The sequence below is a fragment of the Lithobates pipiens genome, unplaced genomic scaffold (assembly GCF_037356315.1).
Source record: "Lithobates pipiens isolate NorthernLeopardFrog02 unplaced genomic scaffold, aLitPip1_a1.2 Scaffold_18, whole genome shotgun sequence".
In the NCBI taxonomy this organism is placed as follows: Eukaryota; Metazoa; Chordata; class Amphibia; order Anura; family Ranidae; genus Lithobates; species Lithobates pipiens.
In genome coordinates this window covers 108,391,782-108,407,800 of record NW_027507758.1, presented here as the reverse complement: position 1 = coordinate 108,407,800, position 16,019 = coordinate 108,391,782, and the positions used below count along the sequence as shown (strand labels likewise).

Genomic DNA, 16,019 nt, shown 5'->3' with positions numbered 1-16,019 from the left:
TTTTACCTATGATGCTCATTATCGGCTCACTTGATCTACTGTCTCTGTTTTTGACTTTATGCATATATCTATTGTCTGTGCACTGTCAATATTTTCGAATAAAAAATGCAAATTCACAGGATCATATAATCAAAGAGCTAATCTGCAGCCATGCCACTTTAGATGGAAGCCGTTCAATGGAAGAGTGGCTTGTGACAACAAATGGGCTGGTTGCTATGGTAACACATTTCAAACCAATGTTTTGAGAAAGGAGCCAATAGGAGTTCTGAAATGCATTACGATAGCAACCAGCCCACCCCAGGTGTGGCGTCACATCCTGCCTTGTATCCCACAGTGACTCTCCTCACTTCCTGGAACATTGGACTTGGTTTCCTCACTGACAACACACTATTTGCTGTCACAAGCGGCTCCTCCAGTGGACGGCTTCCATCCAATGTGGCCTGGCTGCACATAAGCTTTTTGATTTTATATTTCTGTGAGTTTTGCATTTGTCTTTTTAATTGTAATAAACCCATTGATGATGCACTTAGCTGGCGTCTCCTTGATTTCCTAAAAAAAGGAACTGTCTCCTATAAGTGAAAGTGCTCATCAAATATCACAATTTTGCCAAATAGCTTCAGCTTGGTTTTTCACTGACGCTGGGTGCATATGATGAGAGGATCTAAAATGTTATGAGTTTTTCTTTTTCCCATTGGATGAAATATTTCTCGGTGCATGTAAAGGAAAATAATTTTGCAAACGTTAACTATATAAATGATATGATTATGCAGGACAAATCCAAAAAAGCTAACACTGACTTTTTGGCTGCATCTACATCTTGGAGGGAAGGGAATGGGAAACTTCATAAAGACACAAGTAAAGGCACTGGAGGCCAGCTCATGGGAAATGTTGGTGCAAGGATGGAGTCTCTTTCAGTTAAAGGTAACATCATTTCATGTCCTATTTGTCTTCTGCGATCTAATGCAACAACTATAGAGAACAATAGAGGAAATTGGCAAATACAGTGACTACAAGTAGTATTCAACCCCCTGCAGATTTAGCAGGTTTGATAAGATGCAAATAAGTTAGAGCCTTCAAACTTTAAACAAGAGCAGGATTTATTAAACAGATGCATAAATCTTACAAACCAAAAAGTTATGTTGCTCAGTTAAATTTTAATAAATTTTAAACATAAAAGTGTGGGTCAATTATTATTCAACCCCTATGTTTAATATTTTGTGGAATAACCCTTGTTTGCAATTACAGCTAATAATCGTCTTTTATAAGACCTGATCAGGCCGGCACAGGTCTCTGGAGTTATCTTGGCCCACTCCTCCATGCAGATCTTCTCCAAGTTATCTAGGTTCTTTGGGTGTCTCATGTGGACTTTAATCTTGAGCTCCTTCCACAAGTTTTCAATTGGGTTAAGGTCAGGAGACTGACTAGGCCACTGCAACACCTTGATTTTTTCCCTCTTGAACCAGGCCTTGGTTTTCTTGGCTGTGTGCTTTGAGTCGTTGTCTTGTTGGAAGATGAAATGACGACCCATCTTAAGGTCCTTGATGGAGGAGCGGAGGTTCTTGGCCAAAATCTCCAGGTAGGCCGTGCTATCCATCTTCCCATGGATGCGGACCAGATGGCCAGGCCCCTTGGCTGAGAAGCAGCCCCACAGCATGATGCTGCCACCACCATGCTTGACTGTAGGGATGGTATTCTTTGGGTCGTATGCAGTGTCATCCAGTCTCCAAACGTCACGTGTGTGGTTGGCACCAAAGATCTCGATCTTGGTCTCATCAGACCAGAGAACCTTGAACCAGTCTGTCTCAGAGTCCTCCAAGTGATCATGAGCAAACTGTAGACGAGCCTTGACATGGCGCTTTGAAAGTAAAGGTACCTTACGGGCTCGTCTGGAACGGAGACCATTGCGGTGGAGTACGTTACTTATGGTATTGACTGAAACCAATGTCCCCACTGCCATGAGATCTTCCCGGAGCTCCTTCCTTGTTGTCCTTGGGTTAGCCTTGACTCTTTGGACAAGCCTGGCCTCGGCACGGGAGGAAACTTTCAAAGGCTGTCCAGCCCGTGGAAGGCTAACAGTAGTTCCATAAGCCTTCCACTTCCGGATGATGCTCCCAACAGTGGAGACAGGTAGGCCCAACTCCTTGGAAAGGGTTTTGTACCCCTTGCCAGCCTTGTGACCCTCCACGATCTTGTCTCTGATGGCCTTGGAATGCTCCTTTGTCTTTCCCATGTTGACCATGTATGAGTGCTGTTCACAAGTTTGGGGAGGGTCTTAAATAGTCAGAAAAGGCTGGAAAAACAGATAATTAATCCAAACATGTGAAGCTCATTGTTCTTTGTGCCTGAACTACTTCTTAATACTTTAGGGGAACCAAACAGAATTCTGTTGAATTGAGGGGTTGAATAATAATTGACCCTCTGAATAAACTTTTCACTATTTAAAAAAAAATTAAACAAAGAAATAACATTCTTTTTTGCTGCAGTGCATTTCACACTTCCAGGCTGATCTACAGTCCAAATGTCACAATGCCAAGTTAATTCCGAATGTGTAAACCTGCTAAATCTGCAGGGGGTTGAATACTACTTGTAGGCACTGTATATGTACCAATGGTTACATTTATTTGCTAATTCCCTTAAGTGTTCTCTTAAATTATTACTTTGTATCTCTTGTTACAAAAAAGTATGTATTTCCTTATCGCCTCAGTTCCATCAAGTGGCCATTATGTAGTAATTTACTGCTACCCATAATAAAATTAAATGGCCCAAAGAAAATTGTTTTAGAACTAGATTCCTATGTGTGCTACAGTAATATATAAATTATTTAGCAGTAACAATGATTAAAGGTTAACTTCATCTTTTTAAGAGCATATTACATGTTACACCTGTAGTTGGGGTATAACATGTTCCTAAGCACCCACTTCCCATCCCTAGAGCTTCGCCTGCACAGCCGCATCATTCATTCACAGAGATCTGCGAGTGAATATGAACTACAAGTCCCGTCTGCCACCACAACATACAGACTTGTAGTGATCAATGGATCATAAGTGCAGTAATTGGCATACTTGTCCATTAACGCTTTCTCAAGCTCTCTAACTAAAAGATGTGTGGCCAGAGAGCTGGAGGAAGTGTCTGCAAGAACTTCACATTGCACCTGCAATCCACTGATCATGGGTGCAATGCTTTACAAGAGCCTGTGGAAAAAAAACATACATTTTATTTTCCTGCAAAAAACATGCATTTTTTTTTTTTTTTTTTAAGGTTAACATAGCCTTTATTAAAGTAAACGTAACATGCTTCAGCCAGCTGATACTGCAGTGACATTTGCTGGTGAAATCTGGTATTACAGCTCTTTTCTGTTATAAAATATAACCTATATTACCAAAATTATTGGGACCCCTGCTTTTACCCGCACGTGAACTTTAATTGCATCCCAGTCTTAGTTCATAGGGTTCAATATTGAGTTGGCCCACCCTTTCGCAGGTATAACAGCTTCAACTCCTCAGGGAAGGCCGTCAACAAGGTTTAGGAGTGTGTCTATAGGAATGTTTGACCAGTCTTCCAGAAGCACGTTTGTGAGGTCAGGAACCGATGTTGACGAGAAGTCCTGGCTTACAGTCTCTGCTCTTATTCATCCCAAAGTTGTTCCATCAGGTTGAGGACAGGGCACTGTGCAGACCAGTCAAGTTCCTTCACCCCAAATTCACTCATCCATGTCTTTATGGACCTTGATTTGTGCACTGATGCACAGTTATGTTGGAACAGGAAGGGGCCATCCCCAAACTGTTCCCACAAAGTTGGGAGCATGAAATTGTCCAAAATGTCTTGGTATGCTGTCGCCTTAAGAGTTCCCTTCACTGGAACTAAAGGGCCAAGTCCAACCCCTGAAAAACAACCCCACACTATAATCCCCCCTCCACCAAATGATTTGGGCCAGTGCACAAAACAAGGTCCATAAATACATGGATGAGCAAGTTTGGGGTGGAGGAACTTGACTGGCCTGCACAGAGTCCTGTCCGCAGCCTGATGGAACACCTTTGGGATGAACTAGAGCACAGACTGTGAGCCAGGCCTTTTCGTCCAACATCAGTGTCTGACCTCACAAATGAGCTTCGGGAAGAATAGTCAAACATTCCCATAGACACACTCCTAAACAAAGCTGTTATAGCGGCAAAGGGTGGGCCAACTCAATATTGAATCCTATGGACTAAGACTGGGATGCCATTAAACTTCGTGTGTGTGTGTGCAGGGCTATTTGATCTTTTTTTTTTTCCGGGGGGGGGGGGGGGGGGGGTTCTGGTCTTTCATAATTAAAGGCATATTTACACTTTAATGTTGGGGGAGGTACAGTAAAACATGTGACAGCAAAGTGGGGCCATCCGGGTTTGCAATGCAGCGTGGCAAAAATTATCCCCATTCAACTGAACAGAACGCAATGCATGCAGTTGCGGTGCGGTAGTGTACTCATTAGTACAGCGAGCGCCCTAGTCTCTTTTTTTCTTTTTTTTTTCTTCGTTCAGCCCGCTGGGTTGAACGAAAAAAAACGTACCATGTGAACCAGGCTTTAGATCTTTCATATGTTCTAAATGGCTATGGATTGGCAAATATACGATGAATACCTACAGCCAGGATCCCAGATGTTCCAATTTTAGTGATGTCCTGAAGAGCCACTGCTGTTAACATGTTTCTGTACATCCAGTGGTCCCCATGTTTAAGCTCCGGGGGACAAAGCAAAACACATTGGGGTGTGGCCTGGAGGGGAACCTCTTACTACTATATTTCCATAGGACTCAGTGGATGTACGGCACCAGGGATTTATTTATTTTTTTCCTCTCTTCCCTTCAGTGACTACAGGAGCTGGGATGAGCTCCATCCCTTGCCGGTGTCAAATACTGTCCCCCATCGGATAGTGTCCGCCCTGTACTGCGCTTGCGCAGTACGGAGGACAAGGAGATGCCGAAAGTCTTCGAAGATGAACGGCATCTGCGCCGTGAGTCCAGGTTCAAGCCCCACTATCCAAGTGGACATAGAGTTAGAATAAAAAATAGCCAAGCGAAGTGAGGCCGTGCCCGAAGCGTGGCGAGCGATGCAAGCCCACGAGGGGGCCCTGTTATGTGCTACCATATGTCAACTTGGATGGTGGGGCTTGCACCTGGACTCAGTGTGCAGGTGCTGTTCTTCTTCGGAGACTTTAGGATTCTCCTTCTCCTCCGTACTGCGCAAGCTCTGCATCTGCCGCAGTACGGGGCGGACACTATCCGATGGCCAGACAGTTTTTGACAGAACACCGGCACTCCTGCAGCACATTTGGTATCTACATTACTCCCCACATCAATTGAGCCTGAGCGACACACTAAGAAACCATGGGTCACAGTGGTTACCTGTTGTTAGGGACACATTTCTGACCCTGGATGCAGAGAGATTTATTCAAGGGCAAAAATGTATCCCTATCTGCAGGTAACCACTGGATGTGCAGATACATGTGGACACATGTTTACAGCAGCAGACAGCCTTGGCTCTTTTCAGCCCATCACTCAGGTGTACAGGCTGAGCAGATATTGAAACATCTGAGATCCCGGGTGCAGGTATTTGCAGTAAACTTTCTGCACCATGGTCATGTATGAATGAGACCCAAGATTGGATGTTGGCTAACCTTACTGTGCAAGTTGAGCAGGTGCAAGGGGCAACATATTTTGTTACGCAGTAAATTCAGTGATTTATTTAAACCTTAAACTGTGTCCTAAGAAATGTTATGAAATGTTTTAAGAGATGAAAAAAAAAAAAAAAAAATATTGTGACTGCCTACCACAGGATGGTGCCCTTTGCACCTGGTCAATATGGTTGGCTTTTATTCTGTCTTAAACTGTAGTAAACCCAGCTTTTGAACTTGTACCTACAAGCAGTGGTGTCGCTAGGGGGTGGCTTTAGGTGTCCTGAATCTGGAGCCCATAGCCCAGAGTCTCTGCAGGGGTCCCCAAGGGGAGGTGAGGCTCTCTGGGGACCCTGATTTAAGGGGGAGGCTCTCTGGGGAACCTGCTGTAAAGGGGGGCTCTCTGGGGATATATACACATGCGTATAATACTGTATATACATGTGTATGCCCGTCCAAGCGTATGACTTTCTTTACTACGCTGCTATGGGCTCTAGCCCCAGATCCTTTGTACACCTAGCAACGCCCCTGCCTACAAGTAAGCCAATAATAATGCTTACCTGTAGGTACAGTGAATATCTCATAAACTTGTGGTGTTTAGGAGATATTCTCATGGAAAGCAGCCGTGATGTCACCGGTGTATGCACTCTGAAGGGACGGCATATAGCTTGGTTACACTTCTTCTGCGGGGGAGTGCAGTTTGCTCTGCACTTTTGTGACCCATTTTTAGCCAACAGCCAGCTATAGCCCCCTGTCAGCTGACATCGCTCAGCAGGTCCAGGCTGTGGAAAGATCCTAACTTTAAAGTCAGGATTCACTCAGATGCCTGGACCAGCAGCTAGCCAGCCGCTCCTGCCCCCTCCACAGCCTAGAATTCCAGTGAGCTTTGGGGGGGGGGGGGGGCAGAGCCAGGGACTCAGTCACCACTCTTTGCTCACTGAAGGCTGAGAACTGAGTGATCAGTGGTCTTTGATCGCTCTGTTATTTGTATTAGAAGCAGCTAGGGAAGAATGCAACATTGGACCAATGTTCCATCCACCTGGGTAAGTATAATTTAAAAAAAAAATCTCTTAAAGGAGGAACCCCCCCCTCAATCATAAGAACCCTCCCTCCCCAAGCAAAGATTTCCACTGTAAAATATCTCCCTCAATCCCCCTCCCAAAAATTAAACCCCCGTCTCCTAAATCAACTCCCCCCAAAGCAAAAATATCTCCAACAGTCAACACACTCTTCCCCCAGCAAAGATTCCTAATTATGAAGAAAATCTCCCTTCATCCAGTTAAACTCCCTCCTCCAAGCAAATCCCTGCCATTAACCACCCCCTGTAAACTTCTCTAAACTCCCCCTTCTCTAAAAGGAAAACCCACCCCCCTTTCCTTAACCCCCTCACCAAAAGAAACTACCCCAGGATGGAATTCTCACTTCTTCCTTCACAAAACAGAAAATGTAAGCCTCCCCACTTACCAGACCTCAGATTCAGCACAGCACAACTTCATCCCCAGTCTCCCTTCAGCTGTATCATATGATACCTCGAGGAGGAGTCTAGGAGTTCCCTCAACCGTGCACTGTCCATTGCTGGTATGTGAGTCCCCGCAGTAATTTTCATGCTTTTCAGGGTGACCCCTTATTAAACTGAGGGGGTGGGGCACAATAGAAGGAGGCTGGCATCTGCACTGCAAAAATCTGCTTCTACTGTGCTGATGCTGTGGCTAAACAGCAGGGACACAGTCTGTGAATTTTTCCAGGATGTAGGGGGGGGGGGGGGGGAATTGAACACCCCTGACACCTCCCTTATCTACGCCCCTGTGTGTGTGTGAAGGCAGGCATCCCAATACTTTTGGTAATATAGTTATAAAGTACATTGATATTTCACACACAGAAACATACAGTGCGTATATGCTCTGTGTGGGTGTGTATATATGCTGTTTATGCTTCTGCTGTTTACAAGAATGCAGCTGGATGAGGTATATGAACTGGAAATCCATATAGATCAGACACATTTTCTGACTTGTACTGCCACTTTAATCTAAGAATATATTGAAATTAGTGTTTTTCTTACCTCCACTAAGATGTGAATGAATGCCAGCTTGGGATGCAGAACTGTGATATTAAGGCTCAGTGTGCCAATGAATTTGGCAGCTATTCTTGTCAGTGTATAAAAGGGTATGAAGATCACTCTCCTGCTGCTCCAGGGACTGTATGCATCGCTCCTCAGTCAGCAGGTACCGCCCTGTATCTTTCATTTTATTGGCTGTTATTTACTGTTGTTTACTGTTTAGCAATGATAGTGTAAATACAATTGGTCTTGGAACAGGCATCACAGGATTCTTCAGAGTATGCTTATAGGCAGGGCCATCTTTAATATTGATTGAACCCTGGGCAAAAATTTTCGTGGGCCCCCCTCCCCCCATGCAATGTCACTCTCCACCTGCTCTGAGACATACAATAAATAGCAGCTAGACTTAAAATCAGTTTACTGTATCAGATCAGACAGAAATTGCGATTGGTTGCCAGCAGTTACAGCATATCATTACTGCTTACTGACTGGTTGCTAAAAGTTACAGCACACATTACGGCTCACTGTTTAGTTGCTAGAGGTTACAGCACATCATCTCCTCAGTGCAAGGGAGCATGATATACATAAGAATGCTGTGTTTATTTACATATCAATGCCACCGGCCACAGCTATTTACTTATGAATGCTGCCGCTATTTACATATGAATGCCGGTTATTTACATGTAAACACAGGGTCTGCAGGTGAGTCATCTGTACACAACAATAGGGCAGAGCTGGGCAGCATTAGTAGCAGCACTTCACACAGATATCGGGACACAGCACAGGACTAAAACTTCAATGGACAAGGGAATTTAAACTGGGATAGTTGGCAAGTATGAGGCAGCTGCTTTGGGCCCCACAACAATGACAGGGCCCAGGGCAGCTGCCCCTTTTGCCCTGCCTAAAAGACGGCCCTGTTTATAGACAACTATAAAGATCTGGGGTGTAACTTTATGTGATGGGAGCTCATAACCACAAGGTGTGCCTTTTTAAATGGTTAGTTCACCTTTATAAAAAAAAAAAGCAAGAAAAAAAAGCTGCCTATGCAGATAAGAGATGTCTATAGATAAACAGATTGTACGGCTTTGACCACAGTTTAAAAATGCCCATGCACTAGGTATATACCAAAATGTAACTTAGGTTTAAACCAAAAATGTAAAACCTTAACGTGTTACTAAACCCAGAACCTGCATTCACCATATCTGTTCTCCCCCAGTACACGTGTAGCAAAGTCCTGGGCCTCCAGAAGCCTAATGGTGACCTCAAGAGTTAGGAAGAGCTGACGTCCTTCGTTGTAGAGTGGGTTAACAGGCATGGGTGTAATGCAAGATGAAATGATGGGCGCCAGTCACTTTTTGAATTCATAGTTTCATAGTTTCATAGTTAGTTAGGTTGAATAAAGACACCAGTCCATCCAGTTCAACCTGAGTGAGTGTCTACAATTGTCCCTATCCCTGTACATTGCACACTCATGTTGGTCCCTACCCTCAAGGAGCCCACAATCCAAGGTCCCCATTCATATCCTAGGGCCAATTTTGAACAGAAGCCAATTTACCTACCTGCATGTCTTTGGATAGTGGGAGGAAACCGGAGTACCCGGAGGAAACCCACGCAGGCACAGGGAGAACATGCAAACTCCAGGCAGGTAGTGTCGTGGTTGGGATTTGAACCAGTGACCCTTCTTACTGCTAGGTGAGAGTGCTAACCACTACACCACTGTGCCGCCCACTATTCGAACAAGAGATTTTGTCTCAACAAGAACTGTGGGAGAGCGGGTTAGGTCCAGGGCACCCTTGAGTAGATACAATGATAATTGGCAGACTCTGAGACTCTATAGGTAGACAGCTATACAGGGAAAGGCCTCCAGGCGGATGCCACATCTGTATAGGTAGGACCCCTTTCTCCTATGGCAACTGAACTTGTAACAGTCACTAAAGGTATTTTCACGCAACTATTGGTAACACAGAATAGTTCTTCTCTTATCTCTCAGTATCCCACTGTAGATCTTTACTCACTGAGCTCCCAGTCTCTCACTAGACTTCCAGATCCAATCATCACTGAATCTCTTCCACAGATATCCTGCTGAATACTCCAAGCGTCGCCCTCTAGCTAACCTGCTGGGTCCCTAGCTTTGCACTAGCTGATGTTTTCTTACTTCACCGTCCCTGGCTGGTGAGAAGATTGCTCTGGTACCTGCTCGAGCTTACTCACAGTGATCTCCGGTACAAGGTGGATGGTCCTTTTTAGTGGCGACTGCTTCCCTTTTACCTCCGACCACAACCGGTTCCCCATCTGGCTGAACCTTTGAAACTCCAATCCTGCAGTCCCAACCTTTATGCTGCATCTCCTGCTCCTGGATAGGCCTCAAGCAGCCTAGCAGCCATGTTTTCCAGGATAGGCCTCAGGCTTCCGGCCTTGCAGCCCGAGGCGACATAACACAAATCCACCCAGACAGCCCAATCACCGGACTCCATCACAATAAATAGGCTCTCCCAGCAGGCCAAGGGACTAAAGAAACCCCTTCTAATTGACTGAGACGTCCATCCATTTATAATCTGACCTTGCTATGCCCTTGTCGATCTAATGTCACCAGCCACAGTGCCACCTAGTGACAGAAGAGAAAAGGTGCAGCAATTCCAGAATTATAGCAGAATTAGTGAATCTACCAACAGTTGACCTGGAGACCTAAATTTGTTAGCAACCCTGCCTAAACACCAAGGTATTGCACACAACATGGAAATGCAATTATTTTAGTAAATATAAACTGATAAATACCTTTTTTCATGAGCATTAAATAGCATTCTTGTGACTTGTTTGGTTCCTAGTAAAGCTTGTAGAAGGAGTTTTCATTCTCCCCTGATCCTCTGTCTGGAGAGTGCTGATTGGTCCTGTGCTGATCACTTGCACTCTCCCAAGAAAAAAAAAACTCTAGCAATACACACCAAACTGAGCATGTGCACCCCATCCCCCTAGCTCTGTAAATATCAGGTTCTTTTTTAGAGATAGTAGAAGGAGAGGATCAGAGAAAATGGGAACAAACAGCCTTCATACACAATGCAAAGGATTAACCCCTTAGGTTCCATGGTGAGTATAACAAGCATGCTTTACTGCATATACATACTGATTTTACTGTTGTGGGTTTAGTAACACTTTAAAGGTGGTTGAAAAACCCTTTACAACCACTTTTTACTACAAGTAAGCCTATAATGAGGCCTTGGATATCTTCTAAACCTGCACAGTTTAGGAGATATCCCCTGTATTAGCATGTGCCAACGTCATCGGCACTTCAGTTAGTGTGCCGTTACTGGTGGCTCCCATGCACATGCGCGGGAGTGACGTCATTGCAGCTCCGGCCAATCACATCGCCAGAGCCTGCAATACCCAGAAGTAACTCTGGGAGCCATGTCACCGGCCGGAGCTGTGTACGAGGACCACTGCGGGGGCTTCAATCTAAGTTAAGTAATTAATTCATAATGAGCTAGTAAGCTATGCATACTAGCTCATTATGCCTTTGTCTTGCAGGGTTTTTTGTTTTTTGTTATTGGGTTAATAACCAGTGGTTGCATCAGTTGTGTGTTGTTGTTTTTTTGTTTTTTATCCTTTTTTTTATCCTTTATTTTTATTTTTTTTATTTTTTTTGTTCTTTTTTTTTCACCTGGTGATCTAGCCAATAACACGCTTCCTGTCTTAGGGTACAGTACATATATGAAAGATAAGCTACATGGTGCTTTATCGTTTTAAAACCAAATTTATTAAAATTATATTATCCAGGGAACTCGCACATTTAAGGAGCTTGTAGCCTGTATCAGAACTAAATAAATTCCATATGAGGTCGTATGTCCGTATGCCCGTCCACAGCTACTCGTCCTACCAATGCAGCTGCTTCCTACACTGCCCTGAAACCCCCCCCCCCCCCCAGAGATGGATGAGTGCGTTTGGGGTGGAGGAACTTGACTGGCCTGCAGAGTCCTGACCTCAACCTGATAGAACACCTTGTGCGGGCCAGGCCTTTTCATCCAACATCAGTGCCTGACCTCACAAATGCACTTCTGGAAGAATGGTCAAACATTCCCATAGACACACTCCTACACCTTGTGGACAGCCTTCCCAGAAGAGTTGAAGCTTTTATAGCTGCAAAGAGTGGGCCAACTCAATATTGAACCCTAAGGACTAGGACGCCATTAAAGGGCATGTAAAGACAGGTGTCCCAATAGTTTTGACAATATAGTGTATGTTAAGATATCTATGATGGGTTGAGGCTGAAAAATTGGGTAAATTGGTTAGAAATATCGAACATGGTTAATTGCTATTTTCTCCCCCCAACATTGGTCAGATAGGTGTGTCTCATACAGATATTGGCATATGTAGACTTGGGGATCATTGACCAATCCATCCATGGTTGTGGTAATGCCAACCATTTTATTTTTTCTTTTATTTCCAACAGAGATTTATTCCCTATCAGAACAAATGGAAACTCTAGTTGCCTCCCTTGGTGGTGTTGCAATCACTTTGTTGCTTGTTATTCTCCTTCTGTGTGCTGCCCATCTGAGCAGACGTACCAAAGCTAACTTTAGACTGCGAGAAAGACCAAAAGAAAATTTCGATGCTCATGCTACAGGCGCATTATCTGCTTCTCAGAGTCAGTGTGGCCAAATGCTGCCCAGTCTTGCAAGGCACAAGTCACCCCGACAAAGCAAAGGACACTACACTGCCAGAGACACCTCCAGCACTCTGGAACTGACCAATATAACATTTGAACAAACTGCAATCTAATGATTCTGTATTAATGAACTAAAGGCGAAAATGCCCATGTGATGCATAATTTAAGTACATTAAAATATGTTGGTATTGTTTAACTTTAGTCATTTTTTGGAATTCTTTTGTATCTGTCACTTAAAGTGCATCTGTGCCCAGACTATGGACATTTAAACTATTTACATACTTTTAACAAGCAGTAAAAGAGCTTTAAAACAAGACATCCCAACTTCCCTGAGTACTTTTAACAGGAAGTTATTGATTCTAAAAATTATCCAGAAGTCACAACAAAGACTTCCTTCACTTCTAACAGTTTAGAATCTCTTGCTGGTATGGACATTATAGGGCTAGCGAGATCTGCTCTCCATTATAAAATGAAACTAACATTCCAATGTCTGTCTTGTGAGCATTTAAACATTACACTTCTCCACAATGCTTATAGCTACAGAGATGAATGAGGACTTGGTTTAAAACCAAACTCCAGAAAGTCAGCCACTTTCTAAAATGTGCCGAATTACGATGGGTTAAGTCTGAATGTATGCCATCTCATGCACTTATCTCTTTAATTTACAGTTTACAATACTGAGCACTGAGAGTACAGCTATTGCTACTCCTTCCATTTCAGTGTAGACTGCAGGTGCTTTGCCTTGTAATATGTGGACCCATTTTACAAAATACAAAGACTTCTGTGAATGGACAATGGAAGGATAGGCAGGCAACTGCTGTGCGAGAAGGCAGCACTGCTCCTTTTAGAAAGCTGGCAGTATAGATAGTTGTATGCCCGCTATTCAGAAAAACTGCCAATTGTAAATGAGAGAGATAAATCAACAAGATGGAATGCACCTCGTTGGACCTAATCTTAAAGCTGGCTCGTTTTATAAAGTGGCTGAATTCTTAGCGTTCAGCTTTTACTGCTTGTTCAGAATATGTAAATACTTTGCGGTGTATGATCTGGGCACAGGTTAAGGTAAGAGTGTTGGTTACAGTAGAGCTAATAATGGAGGTGCAGGATGGAAATCAAAATGTCTCTGATTAGCACTCCATGTATATTAAATGTCTACATGTTCATAAACCACTAAGGTGAAACTCAATATTTAATATGAAAATGCAATTCTTATATACATGTCTACTAAAAGTTCAACATTCATTTTCTGATATAGCACTAATGCATCTTCTCTATAAATAAACATCAGTAGGTGTTATTCTCATGTTTTGTCACTAGATGTCACTGTTTTCCCTAATGTAAAACTTCAAAGCACATGCACCAAACAGATGCTTCTGTTTTTTTTTTTTCTAACTGCTAACTTTCAGTAATGTATAAGCTCTCAAAATATTTGAAGGGTAAATATTATACAATGTCATTAACACAATAAAAGTTAGCACAAAAAGTTGTTGGTGATTATTTTCCATAGTAATGGGAAATATCATGTTTAAAGTCAAGTTGTTTTTACTATTAAAATGTACTTTTCTGTTCCATAATATTGATCCAAAGATAATTTTTGTTCTTTTTTATTTTTTATTTGTTGCCTTATAGGCACACAGTGCTGGGACAAGGCCATTCAGCGCCCAGGACAAAAATGCCAAACTCCGTCCCTCCCTTTCCTTAGGGTCAGGGTGCCCACATAACCTGCAATAAACCATTGTGCCCAGGGCAACCATTCCTCTTGTCTACTCCTTGTCCTGTCCCTGCATGCACCTTTTAGATGACCAATTGTGTTTGTATGACTACAGCAGAGGAATTGCTAGGATGCTGTGCATTCTGATCCATGTACTCGCTACTGTAAACCACTGACCACTCAAATTTGTGATTTATCTTTCACTTTTACTTTTGGTGATGACTGTAAACCGGACCAATAAAGAGGGTGAATGTCCCTGATGTGGACCTCAATAAAAATCTCACAGTCTAATGCCTATCCACTCTATCCAAAACTAAAGAATATAAACTTTAAAGGGTTCGTTTACTTTTGCCAAAAACAATGCCCATGTAGGTAAAGGGTGTCTTTAATAAAACAAACCATGCAGTTTGGCCAAATTTGAATAATGCCCTAGGTATAGGTCAAGGGTCAACAAACTTTCTAAACCAGGGCTAGTTTGCTGTCCTCCAGACTTAGAGGAAGTTAAGCCAAACAAAAAAATAAAATAAAATAGGCCCTGCAAGGCAAAGTCATAATGATGGCATAGCCTACTAGCTCATTATGAATAACTTGCCTGAGATGGAAGCCCCCCTGACGCGACTCTCATTGTCATCCTCAGACGCCGCCATCTATCCCGGAGTGACTTCCGGGTATCGCAGCTCCAGCGCTGTGACTGGCCTGAGCCGCGATGTCACACCCGCGCATGCGCACGGGAGCCGCCACTAATGGCACGATCGCTGTTTAGCTGTGGCATGCTCAAGGCGCCGCTGTCTACGGCGCATACGCCTTAGACAGCGGTGCATGTCTTTTGCAAATATCTCCTAAACCGTGTAGGTTTAGGAGATATTTCTTGTACCTGCAGGTAAGCCTTAATCTAGGCTTACCTGTAGGTAAAAGTGGTCTGTAAGGGTTTACAATCACTTTAAGCCGAACTGTGGTCATTGGGAGTAAAAATTGCCCTAAAAATTGTCCTGGCGTAAGTGGGAGTAAACAATGCAGCGTGGGCATCCACGTTGATCAGGGTGGTAATATTTGCAGAGTTTCGGATCCTTTTCAGGCTTGGGAATCACCACTATCACTGCTTCTGACATGGAAGCTGGCGAGGACCCGTCTCACAAGGAAGACAAGAGCATAGAGTGAAACCCGGGTGCCAGATCCTCAGCATATGTGCTATAAAATTCAGTGGGGAAACCATCAGGGCCTGGTGTCTTCCCAGCTTGAAGAGAAGATATGGCCTGCCGAATCTTCTTTTAAAGTGGTTGTAAACCCTTACAGACCACTTTGACCTACAGGTAAGCCTAGATTAAGGCTTACCTGTAGGTCCAAGAAATATCTCCTAAACCTACACGGGGAGCTGAACTGTGGCTAGTGGGAGTAAAAAATGCATCTTTGGAAATGGTGGGAGGAATGGTGCCCCAGTGTTTTGTCTGTGGGAGGAATAGTGCCCCATTGTTGATGTCAGTGGCAGAAATTATGTCCCTATTGTTGGCGTCCGTGGGTGGAATAGTGCCCAAAGGGCCGCAGTTGGAGACCTCTGCTATAGGCGTAGGCCATATTGCATACCTACTTAAGCCTGGTTGAAAAATTCCCGAAAATTGCATCCCCTCGTCTCTTCTTGTTGGTAGGACGCTGCTAAGACATTCCTAGCTGTTACTGCTCACCTTCTGCATTACAGAAACAAGCTCTTTCTCTGATTTAAACCCATTCACGTGTGCTTTCTTGTCTTTTACTGTGCACAAAATAAAAAAAAGTTAATTTCAGCCTTTATCTTGTTCAAAGGTTTGGGCACATAGAGCTACAGGTATTTTCTATAAATAAGAACAAAAAAAGAAACGTACTAGGGCTCTATTGGTTATTAAAAACATAGCAGCTAATACTATAATACATAGCATAATAAACATCATAAAACAATAATGCAGCACAGATA

At 43.5% G+C, this 16,019-nt stretch overlaps 1 protein-coding gene across 1 annotated transcript in view; it reads left to right on the top strand.

Moving 5' to 3' along the window:
• The window catches only part of LOC143986684 (uncharacterized), an 83,125-nt gene extending 70,566 nt beyond the window's left edge, over nucleotides 1-12,559 (top strand). The window contains exons 7-9 of the mRNA XM_077485090.1: nucleotides 771-921; nucleotides 7,717-7,869; nucleotides 12,148-12,559. Coding sequence (XP_077341216.1) covers nucleotides 771-921; nucleotides 7,717-7,722 — 157 coding nt within the window. The 3' untranslated portion in view covers nucleotides 7,723-7,869; nucleotides 12,148-12,559. The remainder of the gene's footprint in view (nucleotides 1-770; nucleotides 922-7,716; nucleotides 7,870-12,147) is intronic.
• The last annotated feature ends 3,460 nt before the right edge of the window (nucleotides 12,560-16,019 follow it).